Source organism: Manihot esculenta, chromosome 3 (genome assembly GCF_001659605.2).
Source record: "Manihot esculenta cultivar AM560-2 chromosome 3, M.esculenta_v8, whole genome shotgun sequence".
Taxonomy (NCBI): Eukaryota; Viridiplantae; Streptophyta; class Magnoliopsida; order Malpighiales; family Euphorbiaceae; genus Manihot; species Manihot esculenta.
The window spans coordinates 18,052,167-18,073,268 of record NC_035163.2 but is presented as its reverse complement, the minus strand read 5'-3'; the positions used below and the strand labels follow the sequence as shown (position 1 = coordinate 18,073,268).

Here is a 21,102-nt window from a genome sequence, read left to right as displayed (position 1 = left end):
ACTGATAGTATTTTATATTTTTTTAATATTTAATAATTAAAATTAATGAAAGAATTAATTAATAAATTTTTTAATATTTTAAAAACATTTTAATATAATTTTTTAAAATTAACATATTAATAAGTAAAATTTTCAATAACAGAGGACTAAATTGTAATTTCATAAATTAAAAAACAGAAATCAAAATGAAAAATTCAAATAATAGTTTAGCAGGCGAAACCCCTCACCTCACCACTCCAGTAGTCTACTCCACGTGGTTGGAAACAAACACAGTTTTCTCTCTCTAAAAAACTCTCACTTTCAGTGTCCCCTCTCTCTCTATCTTCATGCCTTATATATATAGCTCATTCGAGACTAGGTAAGCAATCGTTGTTTCTGCTTTTCAAAGCCTCAAACTTCAACTTTACACAGAGAAAAGGTGAAAAATCAGCCTGTCCCTTTTCATAATTACATTCTACGACTTCTCTATTGGGTTACAAATCCACAACTCAAGGTAAATATTTTGATTCTGTTTCTTGCTTTTCTTTTCCTTTTTTTGGTTGTTTCTCGTTTTTGTGGTATATTCATGAAATGGCCGTTTCTGGGACATTTCTTTTTTCTCTCATTTTCTCCATGATTGCTTTTGAAATGCTATTGTTTCTTTGAGAATTGGCCTTTTGCTATCTGGGTTTTGTAGATCTATTTTCTTTTAATAATGGGTTAGTTTGCATTTGGCAAGTAGTAGTGTACAGTCAGTTCATGTAGAATTAGGAAAATTTTCATGGAAATGGGTTTTCTTCATTGGACTGATTCTAGTTAAATCGAAAATGTATTTTTATCTATCCTTGAAGAGTTTTATTTAGATTGTAGAGTTGTTCCATTGAAATGCTTATTATGTTAATGCATCAACAGACATGGAATTTAACATTTTTGTTTCTTTCTTTTTTTTTTTTTTTTGACAGGAATCGAAGACCATATAGGTCGCCATAAACCTTTTTCATTCTCGAATGGGAATTTCTTATTCATGCCTGTTTGATGTATACTGTGATTTGGAGAAGGCCTTAGAATTTGTTACTGAGAAATCTATTTGCTTTGGTGATGATGACGCTAAAACGTCTGTGGAATCTACTAATTTTGGTAGTCAAGATTTGGAGACCAAGATATTGAAATATTTGGGCTCTGGGAAGATGAGAGTGGAAAGATCTGTTAGCTTTAATGGGGGAGATTTGGAAATTTGGATGCCTAGTAAAGATCCTTCAGTGGACCAAAAAAAGGATCCTGCAGTTGTATCAGTTAATGCAGAGATTAAAATGAAGGATGATCAGCCACAAAACGCAGATAATGATGTAGTAGCACTCCAAAAATCTCCAATTTTCGATCCTGCCAATCCCAAACATCAAGCTGCTGTAAAATTGCAGAAAGTGTATAAAAGCTTCAGAACTAGGAGAAAGCTTGCAGACTGCGCAGTCCTTGTTGAGCAGAGCTGGTATGTCTCGAATACAAATGTTTTTTTTTTTTTTTTTTTAAATTAAAATTTAGAGGTTTAGCATGTTTATAATGCAATTATTTGTTGTTATAGGTGGAAACTTTTAGATTTTGCTGAACTCAAGCACAGTTCTATATCTTTCTTTGATATTGAGAAACACGAAACTGCTATTTCACGTTGGTCAAGAGCAAGAACAAGAGCTGCCAAGGTTGGGAAAGGTTTATCAAAAAATGAAAAAGCTCAAAAGCTTGCTTTACAACATTGGCTTGAAGCGGTAAGTCGGATTTAAAGATTTTCTATGCAAATGAAGTTTATAGCTTGTTATTCTCTATTTGGTCTTGCTAACTTGATATCTATGTTGTCTTTTGTGAAATGAACAGATTGATCCACGCCATCGATATGGACATAACCTACACTTCTATTATGTAAAATGGCTTCATTCTAAGAGTAGAGAACCTTTCTTTTACTGGTAATTTTCTTTAATCTAAAGATTCTTTCTTAGCAATTCAAATTTTGATTCTAGACATCATAGATTTGAATTTAAACTAACATATACATTCTGAAATGCAGGCTAGATATAGGCGAAGGCAAAGAAGTAAATATTGTTGAAAAATGTTCTCGATCCAAACTTCAACAACAGTGCATCAAGTATCTTGGTCCGGTGAGCTTTCATGAGCTTGGCTGTGTGAATCTTCCTCCCCCTTTTTTAACTTGAATGTTTAACTGATGGAAATATTAACTGTTGCAGATGGAAAGGAAGGCTTATGAAGTTGTTGTGGAGGATGGGAAGTTCATTTACAAACAGACAGGGAAGCTGCTTCACACCACCGCAGATGCCAAGTGGATTTTTGTCCTAAGTACATCTAAGATCTTGTATGTTGGCAAGAAAAAGAAAGGCACTTTCCAGCATTCTAGCTTCTTGGCTGGAGGAGCCACAATTGCTGCTGGCAGATTAATCATTGAAGGTGGCATTCTTAAGGTATAGCGACTCAGCTCATTGCATTTACATGATACTGTAGCCATTTCCTAGTGATTTTAGCAGTCCTCACATATTAATTGTCTGTTAACAATGAGCTCTTTCTATTTTCAACAGGCAGTTTGGCCTCATAGTGGACATTATCGGCCTACAGAAGAAAATTTTAAGGACTTCCTTTCATTTCTCCGAGAAAACAATGTGGATCTCACTGATGTAAAGGTAAAGAAATAAAATAACTCTTGTTTTATTTTATGCTTTAAGTTCCAAATATTAGAGATCACAACTATAAGATCATGCCGTGCTGATGTTTCTTCTTTCTGATATTTCAGACTAATCCAGTGGATGAGGAAGGAGACTCGCTTGATAAGCTAAGAAGCAGTAGACATATTAGAAGCCACTCATCTGATGAGGACTTGATCCAAACTGTGAATGGCCTAGAGAATGAAGAAATCAATGCTGAAAACTGGACAACAGAGACCACTGATCTGATGCAAGATGGGACTTCTGCAGCATTGGAAGAACAGAAGCCGGGACCACTCCGCAACTCCAGTCGGCTGTTGACCAATCTTGAAATACCAAAGAGGGATGAACAGTTTGACTATTTAGAGAGTGAAAATTCAACTCCTGGACCAACCAGCAAGAATGAGTCTGCAGACCCTCTGGAAAAAGATGGTTACGAATCTGCAGATGAAAGATTCAGTATTGAACAGGGTGATGAGTTTCCAGAGAAAAAAGTTAAAGAAGACGAAGACAATGAAGTAGAAGACATTCCGAAAGAAGCAATCCTTCAAAGGATAAATTCAAAGAAGGGAACAAAGTCATTTCAGTTGGGCAGAAAGTTGTCCTGCAAATGGACAACTGGAGCAGGCCCACGTATAGGCTGTGTTAGGGATTATCCGTCGGGGCTCCAGTTCCGAGCTTTGGAACAAGTGAACTTGTCTCCAAGAAGGATAGTCCACTCGAACAGTATCAGTGGGTTCAGCCAAAAGCTGTCGTTGCTAACTGGGTTTGGTGGAGCAGCAGCCGCGACCAATGATCCACCGATGCTTGACAAGGCGAATGCGATGTACAGAAGCCTTCCAAACTCTAGAACACAGTCCTTCAAGTGTGGGAATGACATCAGTAGATAAAATGTGGCGTTAGTGAGAATTAGTTTGTAACTTATTTGTGAATAGAAAAGATGATATAGGGATTCATTATCATTCATTTTCTTTTCTACATTTTATACATTTTTTCTTTTTTTTTGGCTGTTCATTCATGTTGTACCATATGAGATGAAATTTGTAAGATCTTGTGGGATTTTGAAACCCCCTTAATACAAAAAGGAGATATTCTTTCATTTTTCGGAATTGGATATTGCAGCAAGATCATTGTTGAGTACGGTGTTTGTGAGCTGTGAAGTCAATTAATTCAACGGTTCACTTTTGATTCTATTCAAATTTAAAATCTCTACGTGAAAAAATTCAGTTAAATCAATTAAATTAATTTTAATATTATAAAATTAATATTTATAAAAAAATTTTATTAAGTCAATAAAATTAATTTTAATATCATAAAATTAATATTATACATGTAGCCGCAGGAGAGTAATATAATAAAATATAAATATAACTTTTATAATTTTAAACATAAACTTCAAATTTTAACTTTTATATTTTCTTTTAAATATAAACTTAAAAATTTATTAAACTTACAATTTACTAACATTCATGAGCTCTAATATATTAGAGTCATAAATCCATTTTATGAGTCATTTTTATTTATTAAAATTTTAATTTAATAAACGTTTCTTTTAATGAATAGAGTACCGTAAAACTTAATAATAAATAAAATTATAGATAAAAATATTTAAAATTATGATATTATTCTATGTGTATAAAATTATTAAATTATTTATAATTTATTAAAAAAATTAATTAATTAATTAATAGAAATATTTACAATTATAAAAATTAAATTTAAAATTACTTTCATTCCACCGTAATATGTTTTATTTAAATATTAATAATAAAATATATTAAATATTAATATATAAAATATTTTAATATTTAAAGTTATAAAATGATATTATATGCGATCAAATGTGATTAGATTTATATGAAATGATTAAATTATTTATACTTTATAAAATAAATAAATAAATTAATTAATAAATATAGATATTTAAAATTATAAAAATTATATTTATATTTTATTATATTATTTTTATGTAACTATATACGTGTAATCAATTATAATATAATATTAATTTTATAATATTTATTATTATAAAAAATTATAATATAAATAATATTATTAAATTAATATAATATAAATATATTATTATAATATATTAAAAATAAAAAAAAATTAATGTCTTAATCTAGCACCATTCACATAGGTGTCCAGCTAAAATTTATAATTAAAAAAAATTTTAAATGTCGGCCGGCAAATATTCATAGGCTAGTCGATATATTTTAAAAAAAATTAAAATACTCGTAGCGCTTTTATCAAGAGTGCTAAGGATAAAGTTTATCCATGATGTGAGCAATCAAACCCTAAATTAAAATTTAATTTTTTTTATTTAAACTGTCAAAAAAAAAAAATTCTACAAAATCCTGGTGAAAGGCGCAATCAAAACTTAAGTGTTTTTTTATTTTTTATTTTTAATTTTGATTGGATGAATAGGTATTTTTAAGTCCAAAAAATATAATTTATTTAGTCTAAAAAACTAAATTCATTTCATCTATAGGATTAGTATTTATTAAATTATTTACCATTAATTACTGTATTTCATATTCATAATTATCCTATTCAAAATTTTAGTTAACTGCACATATTTGGGAGATTAACATAGACTGAACTGCCTCTTTTGCTTTCTTAAGGGAATTCTAGGCTTTTTTTTTTTCAATAAATTATAATTTATCATAGATATATGCTAAACGCTTCTACTTTATAAAATAAAAAAATTACTTAATTGCAAATTTTTTGATAAAAACTTCAATTTATCGGGTAGATAGATCACATGAATAATCAATTCAATTTAAAGTTTTTAAATATTAATAAATTTACATATTTTAAGATTCTCTTAATTAATTTTTTTTAAAAAATATCAGCTACTTTTAAATTTAAATGTAATTGTGAATAACTAAAAGATGTTAGTTGACAAACCAATTATTTTCCCGTTTCGTTTTTTTTTTATATAATATATTAAAAAATAATTAATATATGGTTCCCTTGTTTAAATTCAATAATTCTTTTAAATTTTTAAAAAAATAGTGTAAGAATTTATTTATTTTCTCAAATGAAGTATTCCAAACAAAAAGAAATTGTAAGGATCAATTTAATAGTTGAAATGGGCATAAGTTTTTACTAAGAAAAAAAAAAACAAGGGAAAAACGAAAGGGTATGGAGTCTCAAAGTTCCAAAGCAGCACCATCCATCACACAGTAGTGGGCTCTCCGATTGCCCAATAAACTCAACCCAAGGTTCATATTTTTCATTTTAGTTTAGCATTGAATTTTGAAATTTATCAAATTTAATTTTAAATTATTTTTAAATATACTTTAATATATTTTTTTTTTCAATTATAGATTCTAATAATAATACCAAACAGATCCTAATATTTTCATTATCAGACATTAAACTTTTTCATAGCAATAGAAAATATAAAATAATAATAGTAAATATTATTTTATTTCACCAGCATTATTCTTTTTTTTTTTAAAAAAAAAAAAACAGAAAAGAAAAATTAGAAATAAATTGCTAAACTTGATCTAGGTTAAAGGAACAATCTCACAGAGAATCCACAGATTTCAGGGACTCACTGTCCTTTTAGTTTGGTTCAGATTCTAAGGGAATTTTGAGATTTTAGGATTGAAAAATATATATATTTGACATTTTAAATTTAACTCAAATTTATTTATCAAATTCAAATTTGACCGTCAAACTTCATATTTAATGCATTTGTAAAAAAAGTTAGACTGCTTTTTTTGAATTAAATCCAAAAAACTAATTTTTTTTTTCAATCCAAAATCTCAAAAAGCCTAGATTCTAATGAGCAATTACAAGCTGCTAAGAAGATGTTGAATTAAATTGAACCACCTTGTTTTTTGCTGATGTCAAGCAATTTGAGACTTACTGCTGTAAATAATAACACTAAATTCAAATTTTCTAAGAGTGAAGGACAATCTATAAGTAAAATTTTATCAAGGCATATAGTTTTTAATCATCAGATCAATGCTATGACATGTATACAACTAATATCAAATTCAAGATTGCTTCTAGTTCTAATTATTAAATCCAAAGTTAACTTTAATTTTAACCATGGCTAAATTTACAACTAACTTCTATAAATGGAGCAAAATTATTATGATTAACCAAATAACACCCAATTACAAGAAATTGGATTTTATTTTATTTTTTTAAAAAAATTTAGGCCCTAGAGTAAGTATATAACTATTAGATTGTTAGGCTATTAGTTTACTTACATGTATGAAACTCCTATCAAATTCGCATTTTCCTACTATTTCAAATAATTACCCATGCAAACATAGCCTAAGGCATTTTCACACCAGATTACATAACATACCCCAAATTTCAGAATTTTATACAGACGTCTCCTTCTGTGTACTCTTTCCACAAGACTGGAACTTTTCTAAAATCTAATAGGATGCTAATTATATGTACAATCTACTGGAATGAGAATGAAAAAGAAAAAACAAAAAAAAGATACACAACAACAAGAAGAAGACAGAAAATATAACCTTCAATGCAAAATATATGGTTTCATCAATCACAGGTGTGATAAATTTCCAGCCTACCTTTGGCCTCTGGTATCAATGTCTGCAGCATTTCATTTTGGGTCAAGTCCCCTTGCTTGGATGCCCATTCTATCAAATTATAAGCACGGACGAGCCCTTCACCATTGGGAACATGCAGGGCAATGTTGCATAACAGAATCAATGCTGGGATTTGAACCATTTCATCTCCAGAATCCACCAGCTGGATTATGGGAGCTACCCCTCCAACGTCTACAATTGCCTGGGAATGCTCTATTTGTAGATGATTATGGCATGCAAACTTTCTAAGGGCCATTAGAGCCTCTCTGCAAATCTCAGCTTCTGTTTCACCAAGACGTCGAATCAATCTAGTAAATGAACCTCGCAACCTTGTATTCCCAATAAATTTGGAGCGTGGCGGGTCTTCAGAAAACTTGGCTTCATTTCTATAAAGAAGTTCAACTAATGGGGCAATTATCCTCGTCTCTGTAACTCTAAATGTCCGTGCCAAATTCCCAATTGCCTTAACACACGGGATAAGAAGGTGAGTGCTTTGCCTTTCAACGACTTTCACTAGCTGATCAACCACTGCTTTACATGCAGGTGAACTTGGCCTAAAAGCAGATCTTCTCAAAACTGTATCTTCCTCTGCTACTGCTGTGATCTCCATCAATGCCATGGCAGAACTGTGCTGAACATCTTCTGTTCCTTCCTCAAGAAGAACCACAAAAGAAGTCATCGCCCTTGATTCTGCGATACTGCAACATATGGAAGAGTCGCTCTTGGCCAACTGATGAAGTGCTCTTGCCACCATTCCTTTGATACGGGATTTCACGTTGGGGTCTTCCAAATCTCCACCTTTGAAACTTGTAACCGCAAGTGAGGAATTTGGTTGATGAGGACATGGAATGCGATATGGCTTGTCATCGTTGCATTCATCAATTGCCTTTCTCATATCCAAGCGAGTCTTTGCCATAACAAGTGCAAGGACTGAGGTGGCTTTATTGATAACAACAACATTCTGAACATGGTCTGTTTCAAATGCAAGATGTTCAACAAGTAGGCGAATTATATTATGTTGGGCGAAAATATCTCCGCACTGAGGGTACTTGGCCACAAGTTGTGAAATAGCCCAGGCCACCTCAGCCTGAACCTCCATAGCACCTTCTTTGAGGATTTTCGCAAACACCAACGAGACACCGGCATCAATGATGAGTTGGGTAGTTTCCGAATCACATCCTAGAGTCCCAATTGTCTTGGCTGCGATGACTTGGTCTTCTATTCTGCCTTCTTTCAACAATTTCAACAATGGGACGACACCTCCTTCATGTACAATCAACTTATTGTTACGATAACTATCCCGAGAAAGAGAAAGTAGCTCGTTTACGGCATTATGCCGATCATCTGGTGAGCAATGATATAGCATACTAATATACCCCCAAATCCAAGCAAGAATTGGATCATTGGCAGCAATGGGAGGAAGCATGAGATTTTCACCGGCCATAAATAATATGCCCACGAGCCAAGAAACGTCGCCTACACAACTTTCCAATTGGCTCGAAACTTTTCTGAATTCAGCAGCAGGGATTATCACCAACACGCGCTTTATGAAACTATTGTTACAGCATTTGAGCACAACAGAAAGAGCATTATCTAGGACTCGTTCAGTCTCATTGATGACCCGGTGTACGGGCCGCTCGTAGAATTCAGATCTTGTGCGGGCACACATGTCGCGGAGGAGGGCTGCAAGCTTCTGAGCATAGGACTTGATGTTGTAGCACTCATCCTTGAAGCAGGCAACATCTTTGGCAGATTTTATCACTTGATCAGCTAATCGGATCGCCTTTGCCAATATTTGCTTCATGGTATCCATTGAATGGATCAGAAGGCCAGCGATGCAGAGCTAATTTTCCTCGACTTTTTTCTTGCTTCGACAGTCAGGGAATACTATTTCAATTGTCAATTATTACTCGATTTATCTCAAGGCAAAAGGCTAAAGAAGCCCCTAAAGTTTTTATTAAAGTTCAAATAAACCCAATTTTACCTTTAGACCAAATAGACTTTCAATCTTTTTAATTAAACTCATATTAGTCCTATATTAATGAAATAAAATATTTATAATAATTAAATAATATTTTTCTAATTTTAAATTATAAAATAACTTAATATTTTTAATTAAATAAAAAAAATAAAAGTTAAACAATATATTCATTTTCTTATCTGTATAATTACATAGTTTGATTGATGTTTTTTAAGGGTTGAATCCACGAGTACAGTACTGCACATGAGAAGCTTTATCTCTGTTGTAGTTCCTAATAATGGAACCTTATATTCTATATGGGTAGTATTGAAGATATTAGGATTTGCTTCAACAAAGTTCATTATTTTCTTTGTAAATTCATAACCACAAGAAAGAAAATTATGTTGAGATGTAGACACATTTTGATATGCCATCTTATGCATAGAGAGAGAGAAGGGAAATAGAAAAAAATTACCTGTTGTCTAAGAGTTGAGGAGGGAAGAGCTTGAGGTGCTGAACTTTTACGGCCATGGGAAAATGAAGAAGATGCTTTGGATTTGCTTTCTGCCCTCTATCTTTTGTTTGTTTGTATAAAATAATTTATATTTAAAAATTATTTTTTATTACTTAAATTTAATTTAAAAAATAAAAATTATTTATAATTTATATATAGAAATTTTAATAAGAATTTTAAAGATAAAAAATGATTTTTTTTTAAAAAGAAAGATATTTAAATAATATAACAAATTATATAAAGTTTTGAATTAAATCTGAACTTAGATGTTGGAGTGTTGATGGAAACACTTGGCACATCACAAAATCATTGATATTCTAAAACTGCATAATCGTCCTAAAAATTGTTAAGTGATTTTTGAGATCTACTATTCTATCATATTTGTCTAAGTTTGGCAGCTTGAACCTGGTTGAAAAAGTTTCTAATAAGATTTATTCAACAAGGGCGAGGTATCGTTCAGGCCATAGTTTTCCTCCTGCTCCTTCTAGTACTTTTGAACAGTCTGCACCAGTTTTCAATCGACGTTCTTCAGAGCATCATCTAATAACTCTTTCTCCTTAAACTTGGCCTTCCCTTTGGATCACATCTGAATCGCCTATATCCGATTCCTTAGGATATCAACGGAGACTTTCTTTCTTCCCCTGATAGTCATGAATAATGCTTCTCCCTAGTTTTGTATTGCTCGAGAGTAGCCTACAACCTTTTGATGTATTGGAGCATTTACTTTTTATTCAAATTATTGAGATCTGCTTCATTGACTATCAATGGAGTGTTTTATCTACTACCAAGAGTGGAGGAAATGATTACCCCTTTATTGGCAGCAGTTTTAGCAGCAACTCATGAGCTGTTCAGCCATTTCGATAAATGAAGAAAAAAAAAAGATTTATTTTTTAAGAGAAAAGAAATAAAAGACTAGTTTTAATTCAAATGAACAGAGAGAATTCAATGGATTTTCCGACAATGGAACCAAATGATATAGCCGAAATAAAACTATGTTGCGATTAGTCAACATTCAAGAAAGAGAACGTCAGGTGGTTGACGTCTACGGTAGCCACTCCGATACTCAAGTCAGTAAACTGAAGAAGAGAGCGAATGTAAGAAATTACTTAGAACTCAAGAGTAGTTGTATAAAAATTGTGTACTTTTGTCTATATGATCATTAGGTTTTATACTGTAAGAAGATAGAGTTACGGTAGCCACTTCGATACTCAAGTCAGTAAACTGAAGAAAAGAGCGAATGTAAGAAATTACTTAGAACTTAAGAGTAGTTGTGTAAAAATTATGTACTTTTGTCAATATGATCATTAGGTTTTATACTGTAAGAATATAGAGTTGACTATAATATTTCCTAAAAATTTGGCTAGTGTCCATCTAATTGATAAGGGATTTCATTGACTAATTGATCGGAGGATCTGATGATTATAAGCGTAATGAGAATCTGCTTGATTATAACTGTTAACGATAATTTTATGTGAAGACCTGTCCTCTTAAGGGGAGAGCGAGTCTTGATGAGGAATCAGATGCTACAGTATTCGGATTTTCCTTTTCACATGTGGAACTACATATCAGTTTATCAAACTTTTATAACGTAATTTAATAGACAGTATATTATAAATTTTTTTTCTTTGCTTTTTCTTAACTTTCGCCGCTTTCGGATAGACGGTTTCCTTTGTTACTTTGCTTCTCTCCCGTTAAGGTGGTCGAAATTTTATTTTTATTTTTATCGTTTTTACAAGTCTTTAATATTGATGGTGGAGGATATTTCTGAACCTATAGAAATTCATAGGAATATATATTTTTTAATTTCATTAAATTTTTTATACTATGAATTTTTTATTTTTATAATTTTTTTTCAAAAATTAGATTAGTTCTACATTTACATTTTATTTAAAAATACGTAGTTAATATATTTAAAAAAATAAATATTATTTGATCTTTTTGCAGTATATTATAAATTTATATCAATATACTAGAATTAAATAATCCTACTAATTAAATTATTTTAAAATTAATTAATTTTATTTTTAATACATTTAAATATCAATATATTAATAAATTATATTTTAAAAAAATGACTTATAATAAATAAAAAATTAAATAACATTTATAATTAGAAAAATTAGAGGGAGAAAAACTATTGTAGTTATTATAATTATTAAAAAGAAAATGAAGATGGCACTTTACAACCAAGTAAAAGCAAAAAAGCAAAGGACGTTTCAACATTTGTCTTCTTTTTAGGGCACAGTGATTTGTTTTATGTTAATTTTCCTTCAAGACTTTTCACTCCATCATCTGGTCCATCTCTGTCTCTCTCACCCTTTGCAATTTCAGATTTCCTAGGTATTTCTCTGTCACTTGAACAACGTATCAGTTTTTCTTTGCCTAATTTTACCCAAAAAGTTTAATTTTTAGCTTATTTTAACCATTTATTTAAACTAAACTTAAAATTATAATTTGATTCAATTTAATCTAAAAATAAAAAAAATCAATAAATTAATCTTCTTAATTTTTTACTTAAATAAAAAAATTTAGCCCTGAAATTACGTAATTTAACTTATTAATTTTTTATTTAATTCAATAAATCAGAAAATCTAAATGAAAATTTCTAATTTTAAAGTTAAATTAAACTTAAATTAAAATTTTATGAATTAATTTAGATAAAAAATTAAAAATGACTTTGTTTTTTTTAAATATAAAGTCATTTTCATTTAAACATCTTATTTCTTTTTTTAATAAAAAAATATATTTTATTAGCTAAATTTTCTGAATGTTTCAATTTTTTTAAAGAGATGGATTAAAATTTTTTATTCTAGTTGAAATGCATAATAATTAATATTTTATTAAAAAATAATAATTTATATAATAAATATATTTCCAATAATGAAATAGAGATTATTGAATACTAATAAAAACTAAAAAATATATTATTTAGTTTTAAGACAATTAAAAATGCATTATAGATTCTTTGATCTCCCCATCCCTGATTCCTGTTTGAAAAAAAAAAAGAAATTAAAAGCAAAAGAAAACAGTGACCGGCGTCAATTCAGCAAGTATATCATTAATAAGGAAGAAGCAGAGTTCCTTCCGTTTAAACCTGTTTTGAAAGCCAAACCGTTTTTCTTTTGACTTTTGGATTCTCTTTTTCAAGCTCAGAAAAATGACTTTTGGAGGGAAATTCACAGAAAAAGAAAAAAAAAGGAAGAACAAAAAAGAAAAAAGAAAAGAAAAAAAAATCTCTTTTTCCCTCTCTCTCTCTCTCTCTCTCTCTCTCTTTCAAGGCTCAATTTTTTTCTTTATAGAATAATACCCATCAGCCATCATCAACAGTCAGTTGTGTGATTACAAATGGACGGCGATGATCTCAATGTGTTCTCCCCCAGACTGCTCTACATTACTCTACAGTATTAAGGTATTCAAATGTTCAAATAGGACAAACAAAAGACAGCAAATATTCGCAAAGGTTTATTCTTTTTGGTCTATCCACGAAAGAAAAGCGGCCATTAGAGGCTTCTCATCTCTGTAATCTTCTATAATTATGTAATTTATCTAATTATCGTTTTTCACTTGGTGGGGTCTGGTTTGAAGGCATTTTTGTTCTTTTTAATGATTGATTGCTGCTTGTATTAGCTCTATCAAGTGTGATGCCTGTGCAGCTTTGTATTGTTTTCCCTTCATACTAGTAAATGACCTTTAGTGGGGTTTCAGGATCTGGCTAGACTGCGCTTTGGATTCTAAGTATTGGGGGCTTGCTGCTCAGATTGTTTTGCTCTTTGAACTTTGAAGCAGTTGTTGCTGTTTGTTCTTTTCTAGGGCTTTGTTAAGTCTTTGGAGGCTGCTTATAGGTTTCTTGGTCTTTTTCAGCTCCGCAAAGTTGGATCAGGTACTTGCTTTATATTCTTACTTCTCTCATTTGGGAATTTTCTACATATGGTTTCTTCTGGGTTTCAACTTTCTAGCATCTGGATGCTTTGCTTTTTGTAGATATTTGGTGTTTTGTAGTCTGGGATTCCTTTCCTTCTTAGGAAATTAGGCTTCTTCTGTTTTGGGTTCCTTTAGGTTTTCAGGTTGTTTGATGTTTGTGGAATTTTAGATTGAAGTTGGGTTAAGATAGATGCAGATTCGTCTCCATGTTTTGTTACTGGAGAAAAGGATCTACTTAAAATTTTAAGGTCATTGTTGTTGATATAGAAGAAGCTTGTGATATTTTCACACTAATAGCTGACTTTACAATGTGTTTGGTTAATTGAAGGTTGTCAAATTAAGAACTCTCCCATGTTAAGGGCTGTTTTTATATCCTTGCAGGCAGCTACTTTGCTGCCTTGTACTTTCATTTTTCTCATGTTTGATTATTGGAACTATTGTCTTATTACGGAATTATGTTGGTAAGATTGAGGTTTGTGAAGTGGTTGCACTTCAAACGGCCTGAACTTGCATTCCTTAAGAGAGCGGCTTCCGTTATAATGTGATAGACGACTAAGATGACAAAGTGTCCTTTAAGTTTTATCTACTTGAATTACATGGTTACAACTTACAACTATTAACTATTGGTTATTAGCTTGTGGTCACCATAGTTTGTCCTTCTCCCCTGGGTTTGGCCATGTTCTGTCCTCTGTCAAAAGTTAGAATAGAAAATTCCGAATTGTTGTGTGTGTGACTAAATGATGTTTGTTAAAGTAGGCCTCTTGCTAGGAAAGATTTGAAGCAAATAATTGCATGAAGCTGAGAACTGCATGGGACTTCATTTGCTAATTTTTTTTCATTAACACTATTCTAGCTGCAGTTACCAATTTGAATAGGTTAATTGACCTGGTCACACAATTAAGGAAAATTTTGCAAATAATTTGTTTATATTTGGAGTCTAGTAAAGGACGTGGATTGATCGAATTTACAGATGCTATCAATGATTTTCAACTTTTGTATATTTTTACCCCTCAAAGAGGGAATATGGGGATATTATTGAATTGGAAAAATAGCTGTAAAATTAAACCAATTCAACTTTGTGAAATTATACAAAAATAAAAATTTTGAGAGAGAGAAGCAATACAAGTTTGTGTGGCTTGGACATGTGCTTATTCCAATGGAGCCTGCTGTATCTTTCAAGGGGGAACAAATAATGCAGGACTTGTTACAAGCTATGGTTTTCCACCATCATAGAAACCATGAAACAACATTTTCTCATGTGATTTACAGCTGCTGTTAGCACTTCTTTGATCCTCCACAAGAAATCTTTTCCTTCTATTAGTTTCAAGTGAAAACAGCCTCTTTAGAATACTTTGTTCAGTATTATCGGAAAGTATGCATGAACGGATCAATTAGGTTGTTCTCAATCAAGGTGATGCATTTCTTATTTGATTTTCTTGACATCTTCTGGCATATAAAGTGAAATACTTTACCTATGAATGACTTTTGGTTTACTGGTTTTGCTAGTGAGTGATTTCAAGTGGTAGAAGATTAGCAGAAAAGTTAGAGACTAGAACTACTAGAAAGTTTGACCTTAATAAGAGCTAAATGGAGAGACATGGTACATGTTAGGAATTCCCACTAGTTTGTTAGATTTAGAATTGGTCATACTAGTCTGATCATTGTTAGTTGCTAACTAATTCAGTATATGCGATGATTTTGAACCATTACTTGGTATACTATGATCTGGGTGCCCAAAACACTTAGAGAGAATCCTTTTTGATGGCCTTGTATAAGAAATATACAGATGGGCTTGACACCACCATCCAATCTGAAACCCTAAGTCAATGGGTGGTTTATGGATATTTTTCAGTTTTCACCTACTTTTCCTTCATTTATCCTGTCCCGCTTCAATGTGGACATTTTATCTTCACATAACTTCCAAACATATAATAATTTCTTTAGATCAGCATCTTTATTTTATGTGTCAAATTCAAAGGCAATAACTAAAAGAATGAAAATTTATGCCCTTCACTCCTGATTTTATATTCAAATGCTATTTTGAGGAATAAAATTAGTTTTTAGTCCTACCTAAAAAATCTAGGAATGGTTTTCTTCTTTATTAACATATATTGGATACATCTCCAAAAGCATCCAAAATGTGTTCAAAGGCGTTTCTCAATATGCGACATATCTTTGGTGTTTTGGGTTGGACTTTTGGCATTGGCTTTGCATTAACTAGAGGCTGAATAATTTTTCTGATCTTATGGACATAATTTTTATATGAGTTCCTAAGTCTATATAGGTTTTCACTTTATATATCTTGCTTTTCTTGTTGTTGGTTTTCCTTTTTCCTCTTGTTTAAGATGATAACTACATTTATTGCCCTGTTGACGTGAGTCCTAGATCATTGTGCTTGACAATCTTTTGGTAATTTTGTTTTTGTCAACTGATTTCAAGGTTATGTATTTTTAATTTGTGTTTAACCTATAAATGGAATTTGACAAGTTTCTCCTATAGTGTCAGCTTCGGTAAGACTTTGCCTTTGTCTATTTGTGCCTCATCCATTTGACATTATAGCATGTGTTTGGTGAACCTTTTGTAGTTTACCTCCAGCTAAGGACTAAAAAGCAGAAGTTTCTTGGATCGGATGGTGCTCAAGAAATGGTTTGGAAGTCTTCTTTTACTCCTTTTTTGCATGTTCAGCAATGCAATAGGTAACTTGAAAAACTTTTTTTCTGGTACCTCTCATTATCTATATATTTAAGGTGTTGTTTAGATCAAATATGCCAATCATTTAATCTGTTTCAGAAGTTTGGAGTCCTCACTTCGAGGTCTCCATCCTTCCTTTTTTGTGAGGATTAGAAAAATTTATAAAAGGATGAATCATTGCAATGGACAATATACGCCACTCCCAGTTAAGTTCTATCTGTTTGCCTTCTGTTTATGAATGATTTGTGATTATCAGAGTTATCATATGCCAATCATTTAATCTGCTTTAGAGGTTTGGAGTCCTCACTGCGAGGCCTTCATCCTTCCTCTTTTTGCAAGGATTAGAAAAATTATAAAAGGGTGATCATTGCAATGGACAATCTACACAACTCCAGTTCAGTTATGTCTCTTTTGCCTTCTGTTTGCAAGTGATTTGTGATTATCAGAGTTATTTGACTGCCAAAATCTTTATTTGTGCCATATATCTGGAAATATCAGTTTTGGTAATTGTAAAAGAATCAATTGGTTTCGATGACCAAGTTTTAAAAATGCATTACTGGTATAATTATGGTTAGTTGACCGAGCAAGTCAAGTTTTATTTTTTTGTGCGATAAAGTTGAATGAAAACAAGAATTTGACTTACCATAAGCTACACGTAAAACAAGGATACTGTTATCTTTTGCTTTTAATGGTCATTAGGGCAGAGATCATGCTATCCATTTTACTTTTCTTACTAAATCACATTCTTGAATTTGTAGGCGCATATGTAGGAATAAACATTGGAACTGGTGTTTCCAACATGCCATCAGCTTTAGATGTGGTTGCAATCCTTAAAGCTAATCAAATTACTCATGTGCGCCTCTATGATGCTGATGCTCACATGTTGAAAGCCCTTGCTAATAGTGGGATTGAAGTAATGGTTGGTATAAAAAATGAGGAAGTCCTAGGGATTGGGGAATCTCCCGCTGCAGCTGCGGCATGGGTTAACAAAAATGTGGCTTCTTATGTACCTTCTACCAATATTACAGCAATTGCAGTTGGCAATGAAGTTCTTACCACAATCCCTAATGCTGCTGCTGTTCTAGTTCCTGCAATAAATTACATTCATAAAGCTCTAGTTGCTTCAAATTTAAATTTTCTGGTCAAAGTTTCAACTCCCCAGTCCATGGATGTTATCCCTAGGCCTTTCCCACCATCAACTGCCACTTTTAATTCTACTTGGAATTCTACAATTTACCAGCTCCTTCAGTTTTTGAAGAACACCAATTCATGTTACATGTTAAATGCCTATCCTTATCATGGTTACACGACGGGGAATGGAATTTTCCCAATTGATTATGCTCTTTTCCGACCACTTCCCTCTGTCAAGCAGATTGTTGACCCCAACACTCTTTCTCACTATAACAGCATGTTTGATGCTATGGTGGATGCTACCTATTATGCCATAGATGCTTTCAATATTTCTGGGATTCCCATTATTGTTACAGAGACTGGCTGGCCTTGGCTTGGCGGAGCCAATGAACCTGATGCCACTGTTGAAAATGCTGAGGCCTTCAATAATAATTTGATCCGGCGTGTTCTAAATGATTCAGGCCCACCTAGTCGGCCAAACATACCCACTAATACATACATCTATGAGTTGTTCAATGAAGACAAGAAGCCTGGGCCTGTATCAAAGAAAAACTGGGGCTTATTTTTCACCAATGGCACTGCAGTTTATGCTCTTAGTTTGAGTAATTCCAATCGACTTACTGGAAATTCTTCTGTCACCTACTGTGTTGCTAAACAAAGTGCAGATTCTGCAAAGTTGCAAGAAGGGTTGAACTGGGCTTGTGGGCAAGGTGGGGCTAACTGCTCTGCTATCCAACAAGGGCAGCCTTGTTATCTTCCTGATACTTACCAAAACCATGCATCTTATGCTTATAATGATTATTATCAAAAACTGCATAGTACTGGGGGAACGTGCGACTTTGATGGTACTGCCACCACAACTACAGTGGACCCCAGTATGTTGCTCTGCCCCCTTTTTTCCACTCGTTGATATTATGAGTAACATCTGCAATTTTGCTTTTTCGTGATTTAATTCTGAACTAGCTTTTTTGATGAAGGACACCTAAATATAACCTTTTTCCATGGACTTCTTGTTTGATGATCCCCAAATTGAAATGGCTCTTTACAATTTTGTTTACTAGGCAAACATTGTGTTACTGGTTCTCTGACAAACTAGTTACTTGACATACATGATCTCGGCTTTCAAGGCTTGGAAGATGAGAATAGTAGGGTTTTTTTCTATATATTTATTTGAAATGGTTTCTAATGCTATTTAGATCAAAATATTGTTAGTTCATATGATATGTATGGATGTGCATTCCTGCTCATCACAAGTTCGTGGGATCATGTTATTCAAAAATCTTATTTAAAAACAGTGTACTCGCCAAGCAACAGAAAAGTTCACTAGCTATGTGTGAATCTGAAAACGCCACTCCTCTCATGAGTATTCTGCTTGATTATACCTTTCCTGCTTCCTAAGATCACATGACTGAAAAATCTCAAGTAAAAAGTTTGTATTCTCATGAAACAAGGAAGTTCTCCAAACTGCATGAACCAGCAAACAGCCATGCAATTTTGTACAAGTTCTATTTTGGTTGAAGTTTCCCAGGAGGCGTGAACATTGCTGTTGCCTGGCATCTCTTCAATTGTTTGCAGTTCTTGGACAAAAGGGAAAATAATTAAATGCATTATTTTCTTCCCAATCAAGCATTTTTATGACAGTTCTTCTCTAGTATGCATGTTTTTTCGTCATATTGCCATCTCCACTGATGTTGGTTTTTTGCAGGTTATGGATCCTGCATCTTTACAGGAAGGTGGGAATCTAAATCTGCTTATAATTGATTCACTCCCATGTAGAAAATATAGTTTATAATCATTTGCTTAATCTGATGGCTCTAAATTTATGCATGTTGAAACAGTTCAAGTTCGAACACGAGTGGGGCTATTTTTCCACCAGTGGCTCTAGGACCCACAACTACTCTGGGAGAGAGTTCAAGTTGGAACTTCCAAGCTTCTATATTTCAGTCTTTATTAACTGCAGCACTTCTGGCTCTCATCTTGCTATGACATGGAACATCAAATCATTTTTGCTCCGAGTGAGGTGGTTCAGCAACTGCAGAAGATGAGTAGCTGTAGCTGTATTGAAGATGGTTTGTTAATTAAACTATGTGCATGCATTAAAGATAGGAAAATTTTCAAATATTTTTGTCATTTTTTCTAGTCCCTTTCCTTTCACCTCATCTTTTTGTGTAGTGAGGTTTGGCCTTGGGGTTTCTGGTGTGTAATTTTTGAGTAAGTAGACCATTATTTTTAGGACAATGGAACTGTTTAGATCTGTTGGTAGCAAAGACTGTCTTGCATCCTCTGTTGAAATTCTCTTCTGCTGGGATAATAAAATGCTCTGCAAATTAAATATCACAGGGACTATTCCTACTTCATACACAAATTGGGCTCAAATGAAGAGAAAAGAATACTAAATTATGATAATAAAATGAAGACACAAATTAATTAATTAGCCATGGTTAAGTCTAAATTAAAATTGACAATTTATATGAAAGTAGTAAGCTCAAATTAAACTATTTAAATTATTAGATTGAAATAATAATTTTTCCTAATTGAATATAATCAATATTAGAAAATAACTTTTTATTAATTAATTTCATAACCTACAATGTTAATTAATTCTAAATATGATATAAATGATCAAATAAAAATAAAATATTCATACAATAGAATTAAAGAAAATTTGTTTTAAATTATTTAAAATTTGTATAATAATTAATTTTCTTAAATGATTAATTAAGTTTCTTAATTATTTTTTAATTTAATTAATTAAGTTTGGTATAAAAAAGAAGAGACAATAATAACTCATGGCAAGTTTGAGAGAGGTAAATAATTTAAAAGATCTCATATGGCAATTCTAAATAATTATAGAGATACCACATGGTTTTTATTTAAAAAAAAAAATACCATATCATAATTTTAAAATTATGTTTTGTTTGCAGAAAATAATACAGAAAATATTTTTTAATAAGATAATTTATTTTTTATTATTTAATTTGAATTTAAAAAATAAAATATATTACTAAATTAATAAATAGAAATCTTAATAAAAATTTTAAAATGTGAAAAATGACTTAATTTTTTCTTTAATTAGAAAAATATTTTTTATTAATTAAATTTTTTAAATGCTTCAAATTACATAAAATATTTTTATAAAAAATATTTTTTGTAAAATAAATGGAACTTAAAAAGATTTGACTTGCTTTATAAATATAGATAAAATGAGTCTATATTAAATCATATTAATTATGTAATTAATGACTCACATTGACATTGTACAACAAGCAGATTAAATTGAGTCTATGTTAAATCATATCCTTTGAAGGGATAAGATTCGTCAAGTGGGGAGAGATTTGGCTCAGAAGATAAAAATAGGAACTATTTTAGGCCAGAATACTCGTCAGGATTGGCTTGATCATAACGCGACACTTATCCCAACGTAGGAGAAGAAACACTATTAATGGCATTCTTGATGCTAATGGCTATTGGAAACACAATTTTAGTGAGATCAAGGAAATTGTAGTGGAGTATTTCAAATCTATATACATCACCTCTAGACCTAGTAATTTTGATTCTGTGACAGAAGGGATGCTCCCCTAGATAACATCATCCATGAATGCCGATATGATTAAACAAGTTACA

At 31.7% G+C, this 21,102-nt stretch overlaps 3 protein-coding genes across 6 annotated transcripts; 2 read left to right on the top strand and 1 right to left on the bottom strand.

The window, feature by feature from the left end:
* Positions 1–261: 261 nt before the first annotated feature.
* LOC110603470 (IQ domain-containing protein IQM2) lies at positions 262–3,797 on the top strand. The gene is made up of 8 exons (XM_021741209.2): positions 262–493; positions 942–1,465; positions 1,559–1,739; positions 1,846–1,934; positions 2,036–2,126; positions 2,214–2,444; positions 2,559–2,660; positions 2,771–3,797. The coding sequence occupies exons 2-8, from the start codon at positions 987–989 to the stop codon at positions 3,569–3,571; spliced, it is 1,974 nt and encodes a 657-aa protein (XP_021596901.1). The 5' UTR covers positions 262–493; positions 942–986; the 3' UTR covers positions 3,572–3,797.
* Positions 3,798–7,010: 3,213 nt separating this feature from the next.
* Positions 7,011–9,144, bottom strand: LOC110603130. The gene has a single exon (XM_021740818.2). The coding sequence runs from the start codon at positions 9,072–9,074 to the stop codon at positions 7,212–7,214; it is 1,863 nt and encodes a 620-aa protein (XP_021596510.1). The 5' UTR covers positions 9,075–9,144; the 3' UTR covers positions 7,011–7,211.
* A 3,860-nt stretch (positions 9,145–13,004) lies between these two features.
* Positions 13,005–19,815, top strand: LOC110603772 (glucan endo-1,3-beta-glucosidase 4). 4 transcript variants are annotated; one of them, XM_021741674.2, is made up of 6 exons: positions 13,005–13,144; positions 13,441–13,615; positions 16,241–16,352; positions 17,106–18,353; positions 19,184–19,211; positions 19,317–19,815. In XM_021741674.2, exons 3-6 carry the CDS (start codon positions 16,286–16,288, stop codon positions 19,462–19,464), a joined length of 1,491 nt encoding a protein of 496 aa, XP_021597366.1. In that variant the 5' UTR covers positions 13,005–13,144; positions 13,441–13,615; positions 16,241–16,285; the 3' UTR covers positions 19,465–19,815. The 4 variants fall into 4 exon arrangements, with proteins under 4 accessions (XP_021597366.1, XP_021597365.1, XP_021597367.1 ...); XM_021741673.2 differs by having other exon boundaries at positions 13,103–13,254; XM_021741675.2 differs by lacking the exon at positions 13,005–13,144 and adding an exon at positions 13,177–13,272.
* Positions 19,816–21,102: the final 1,287 nt, after the last annotated feature.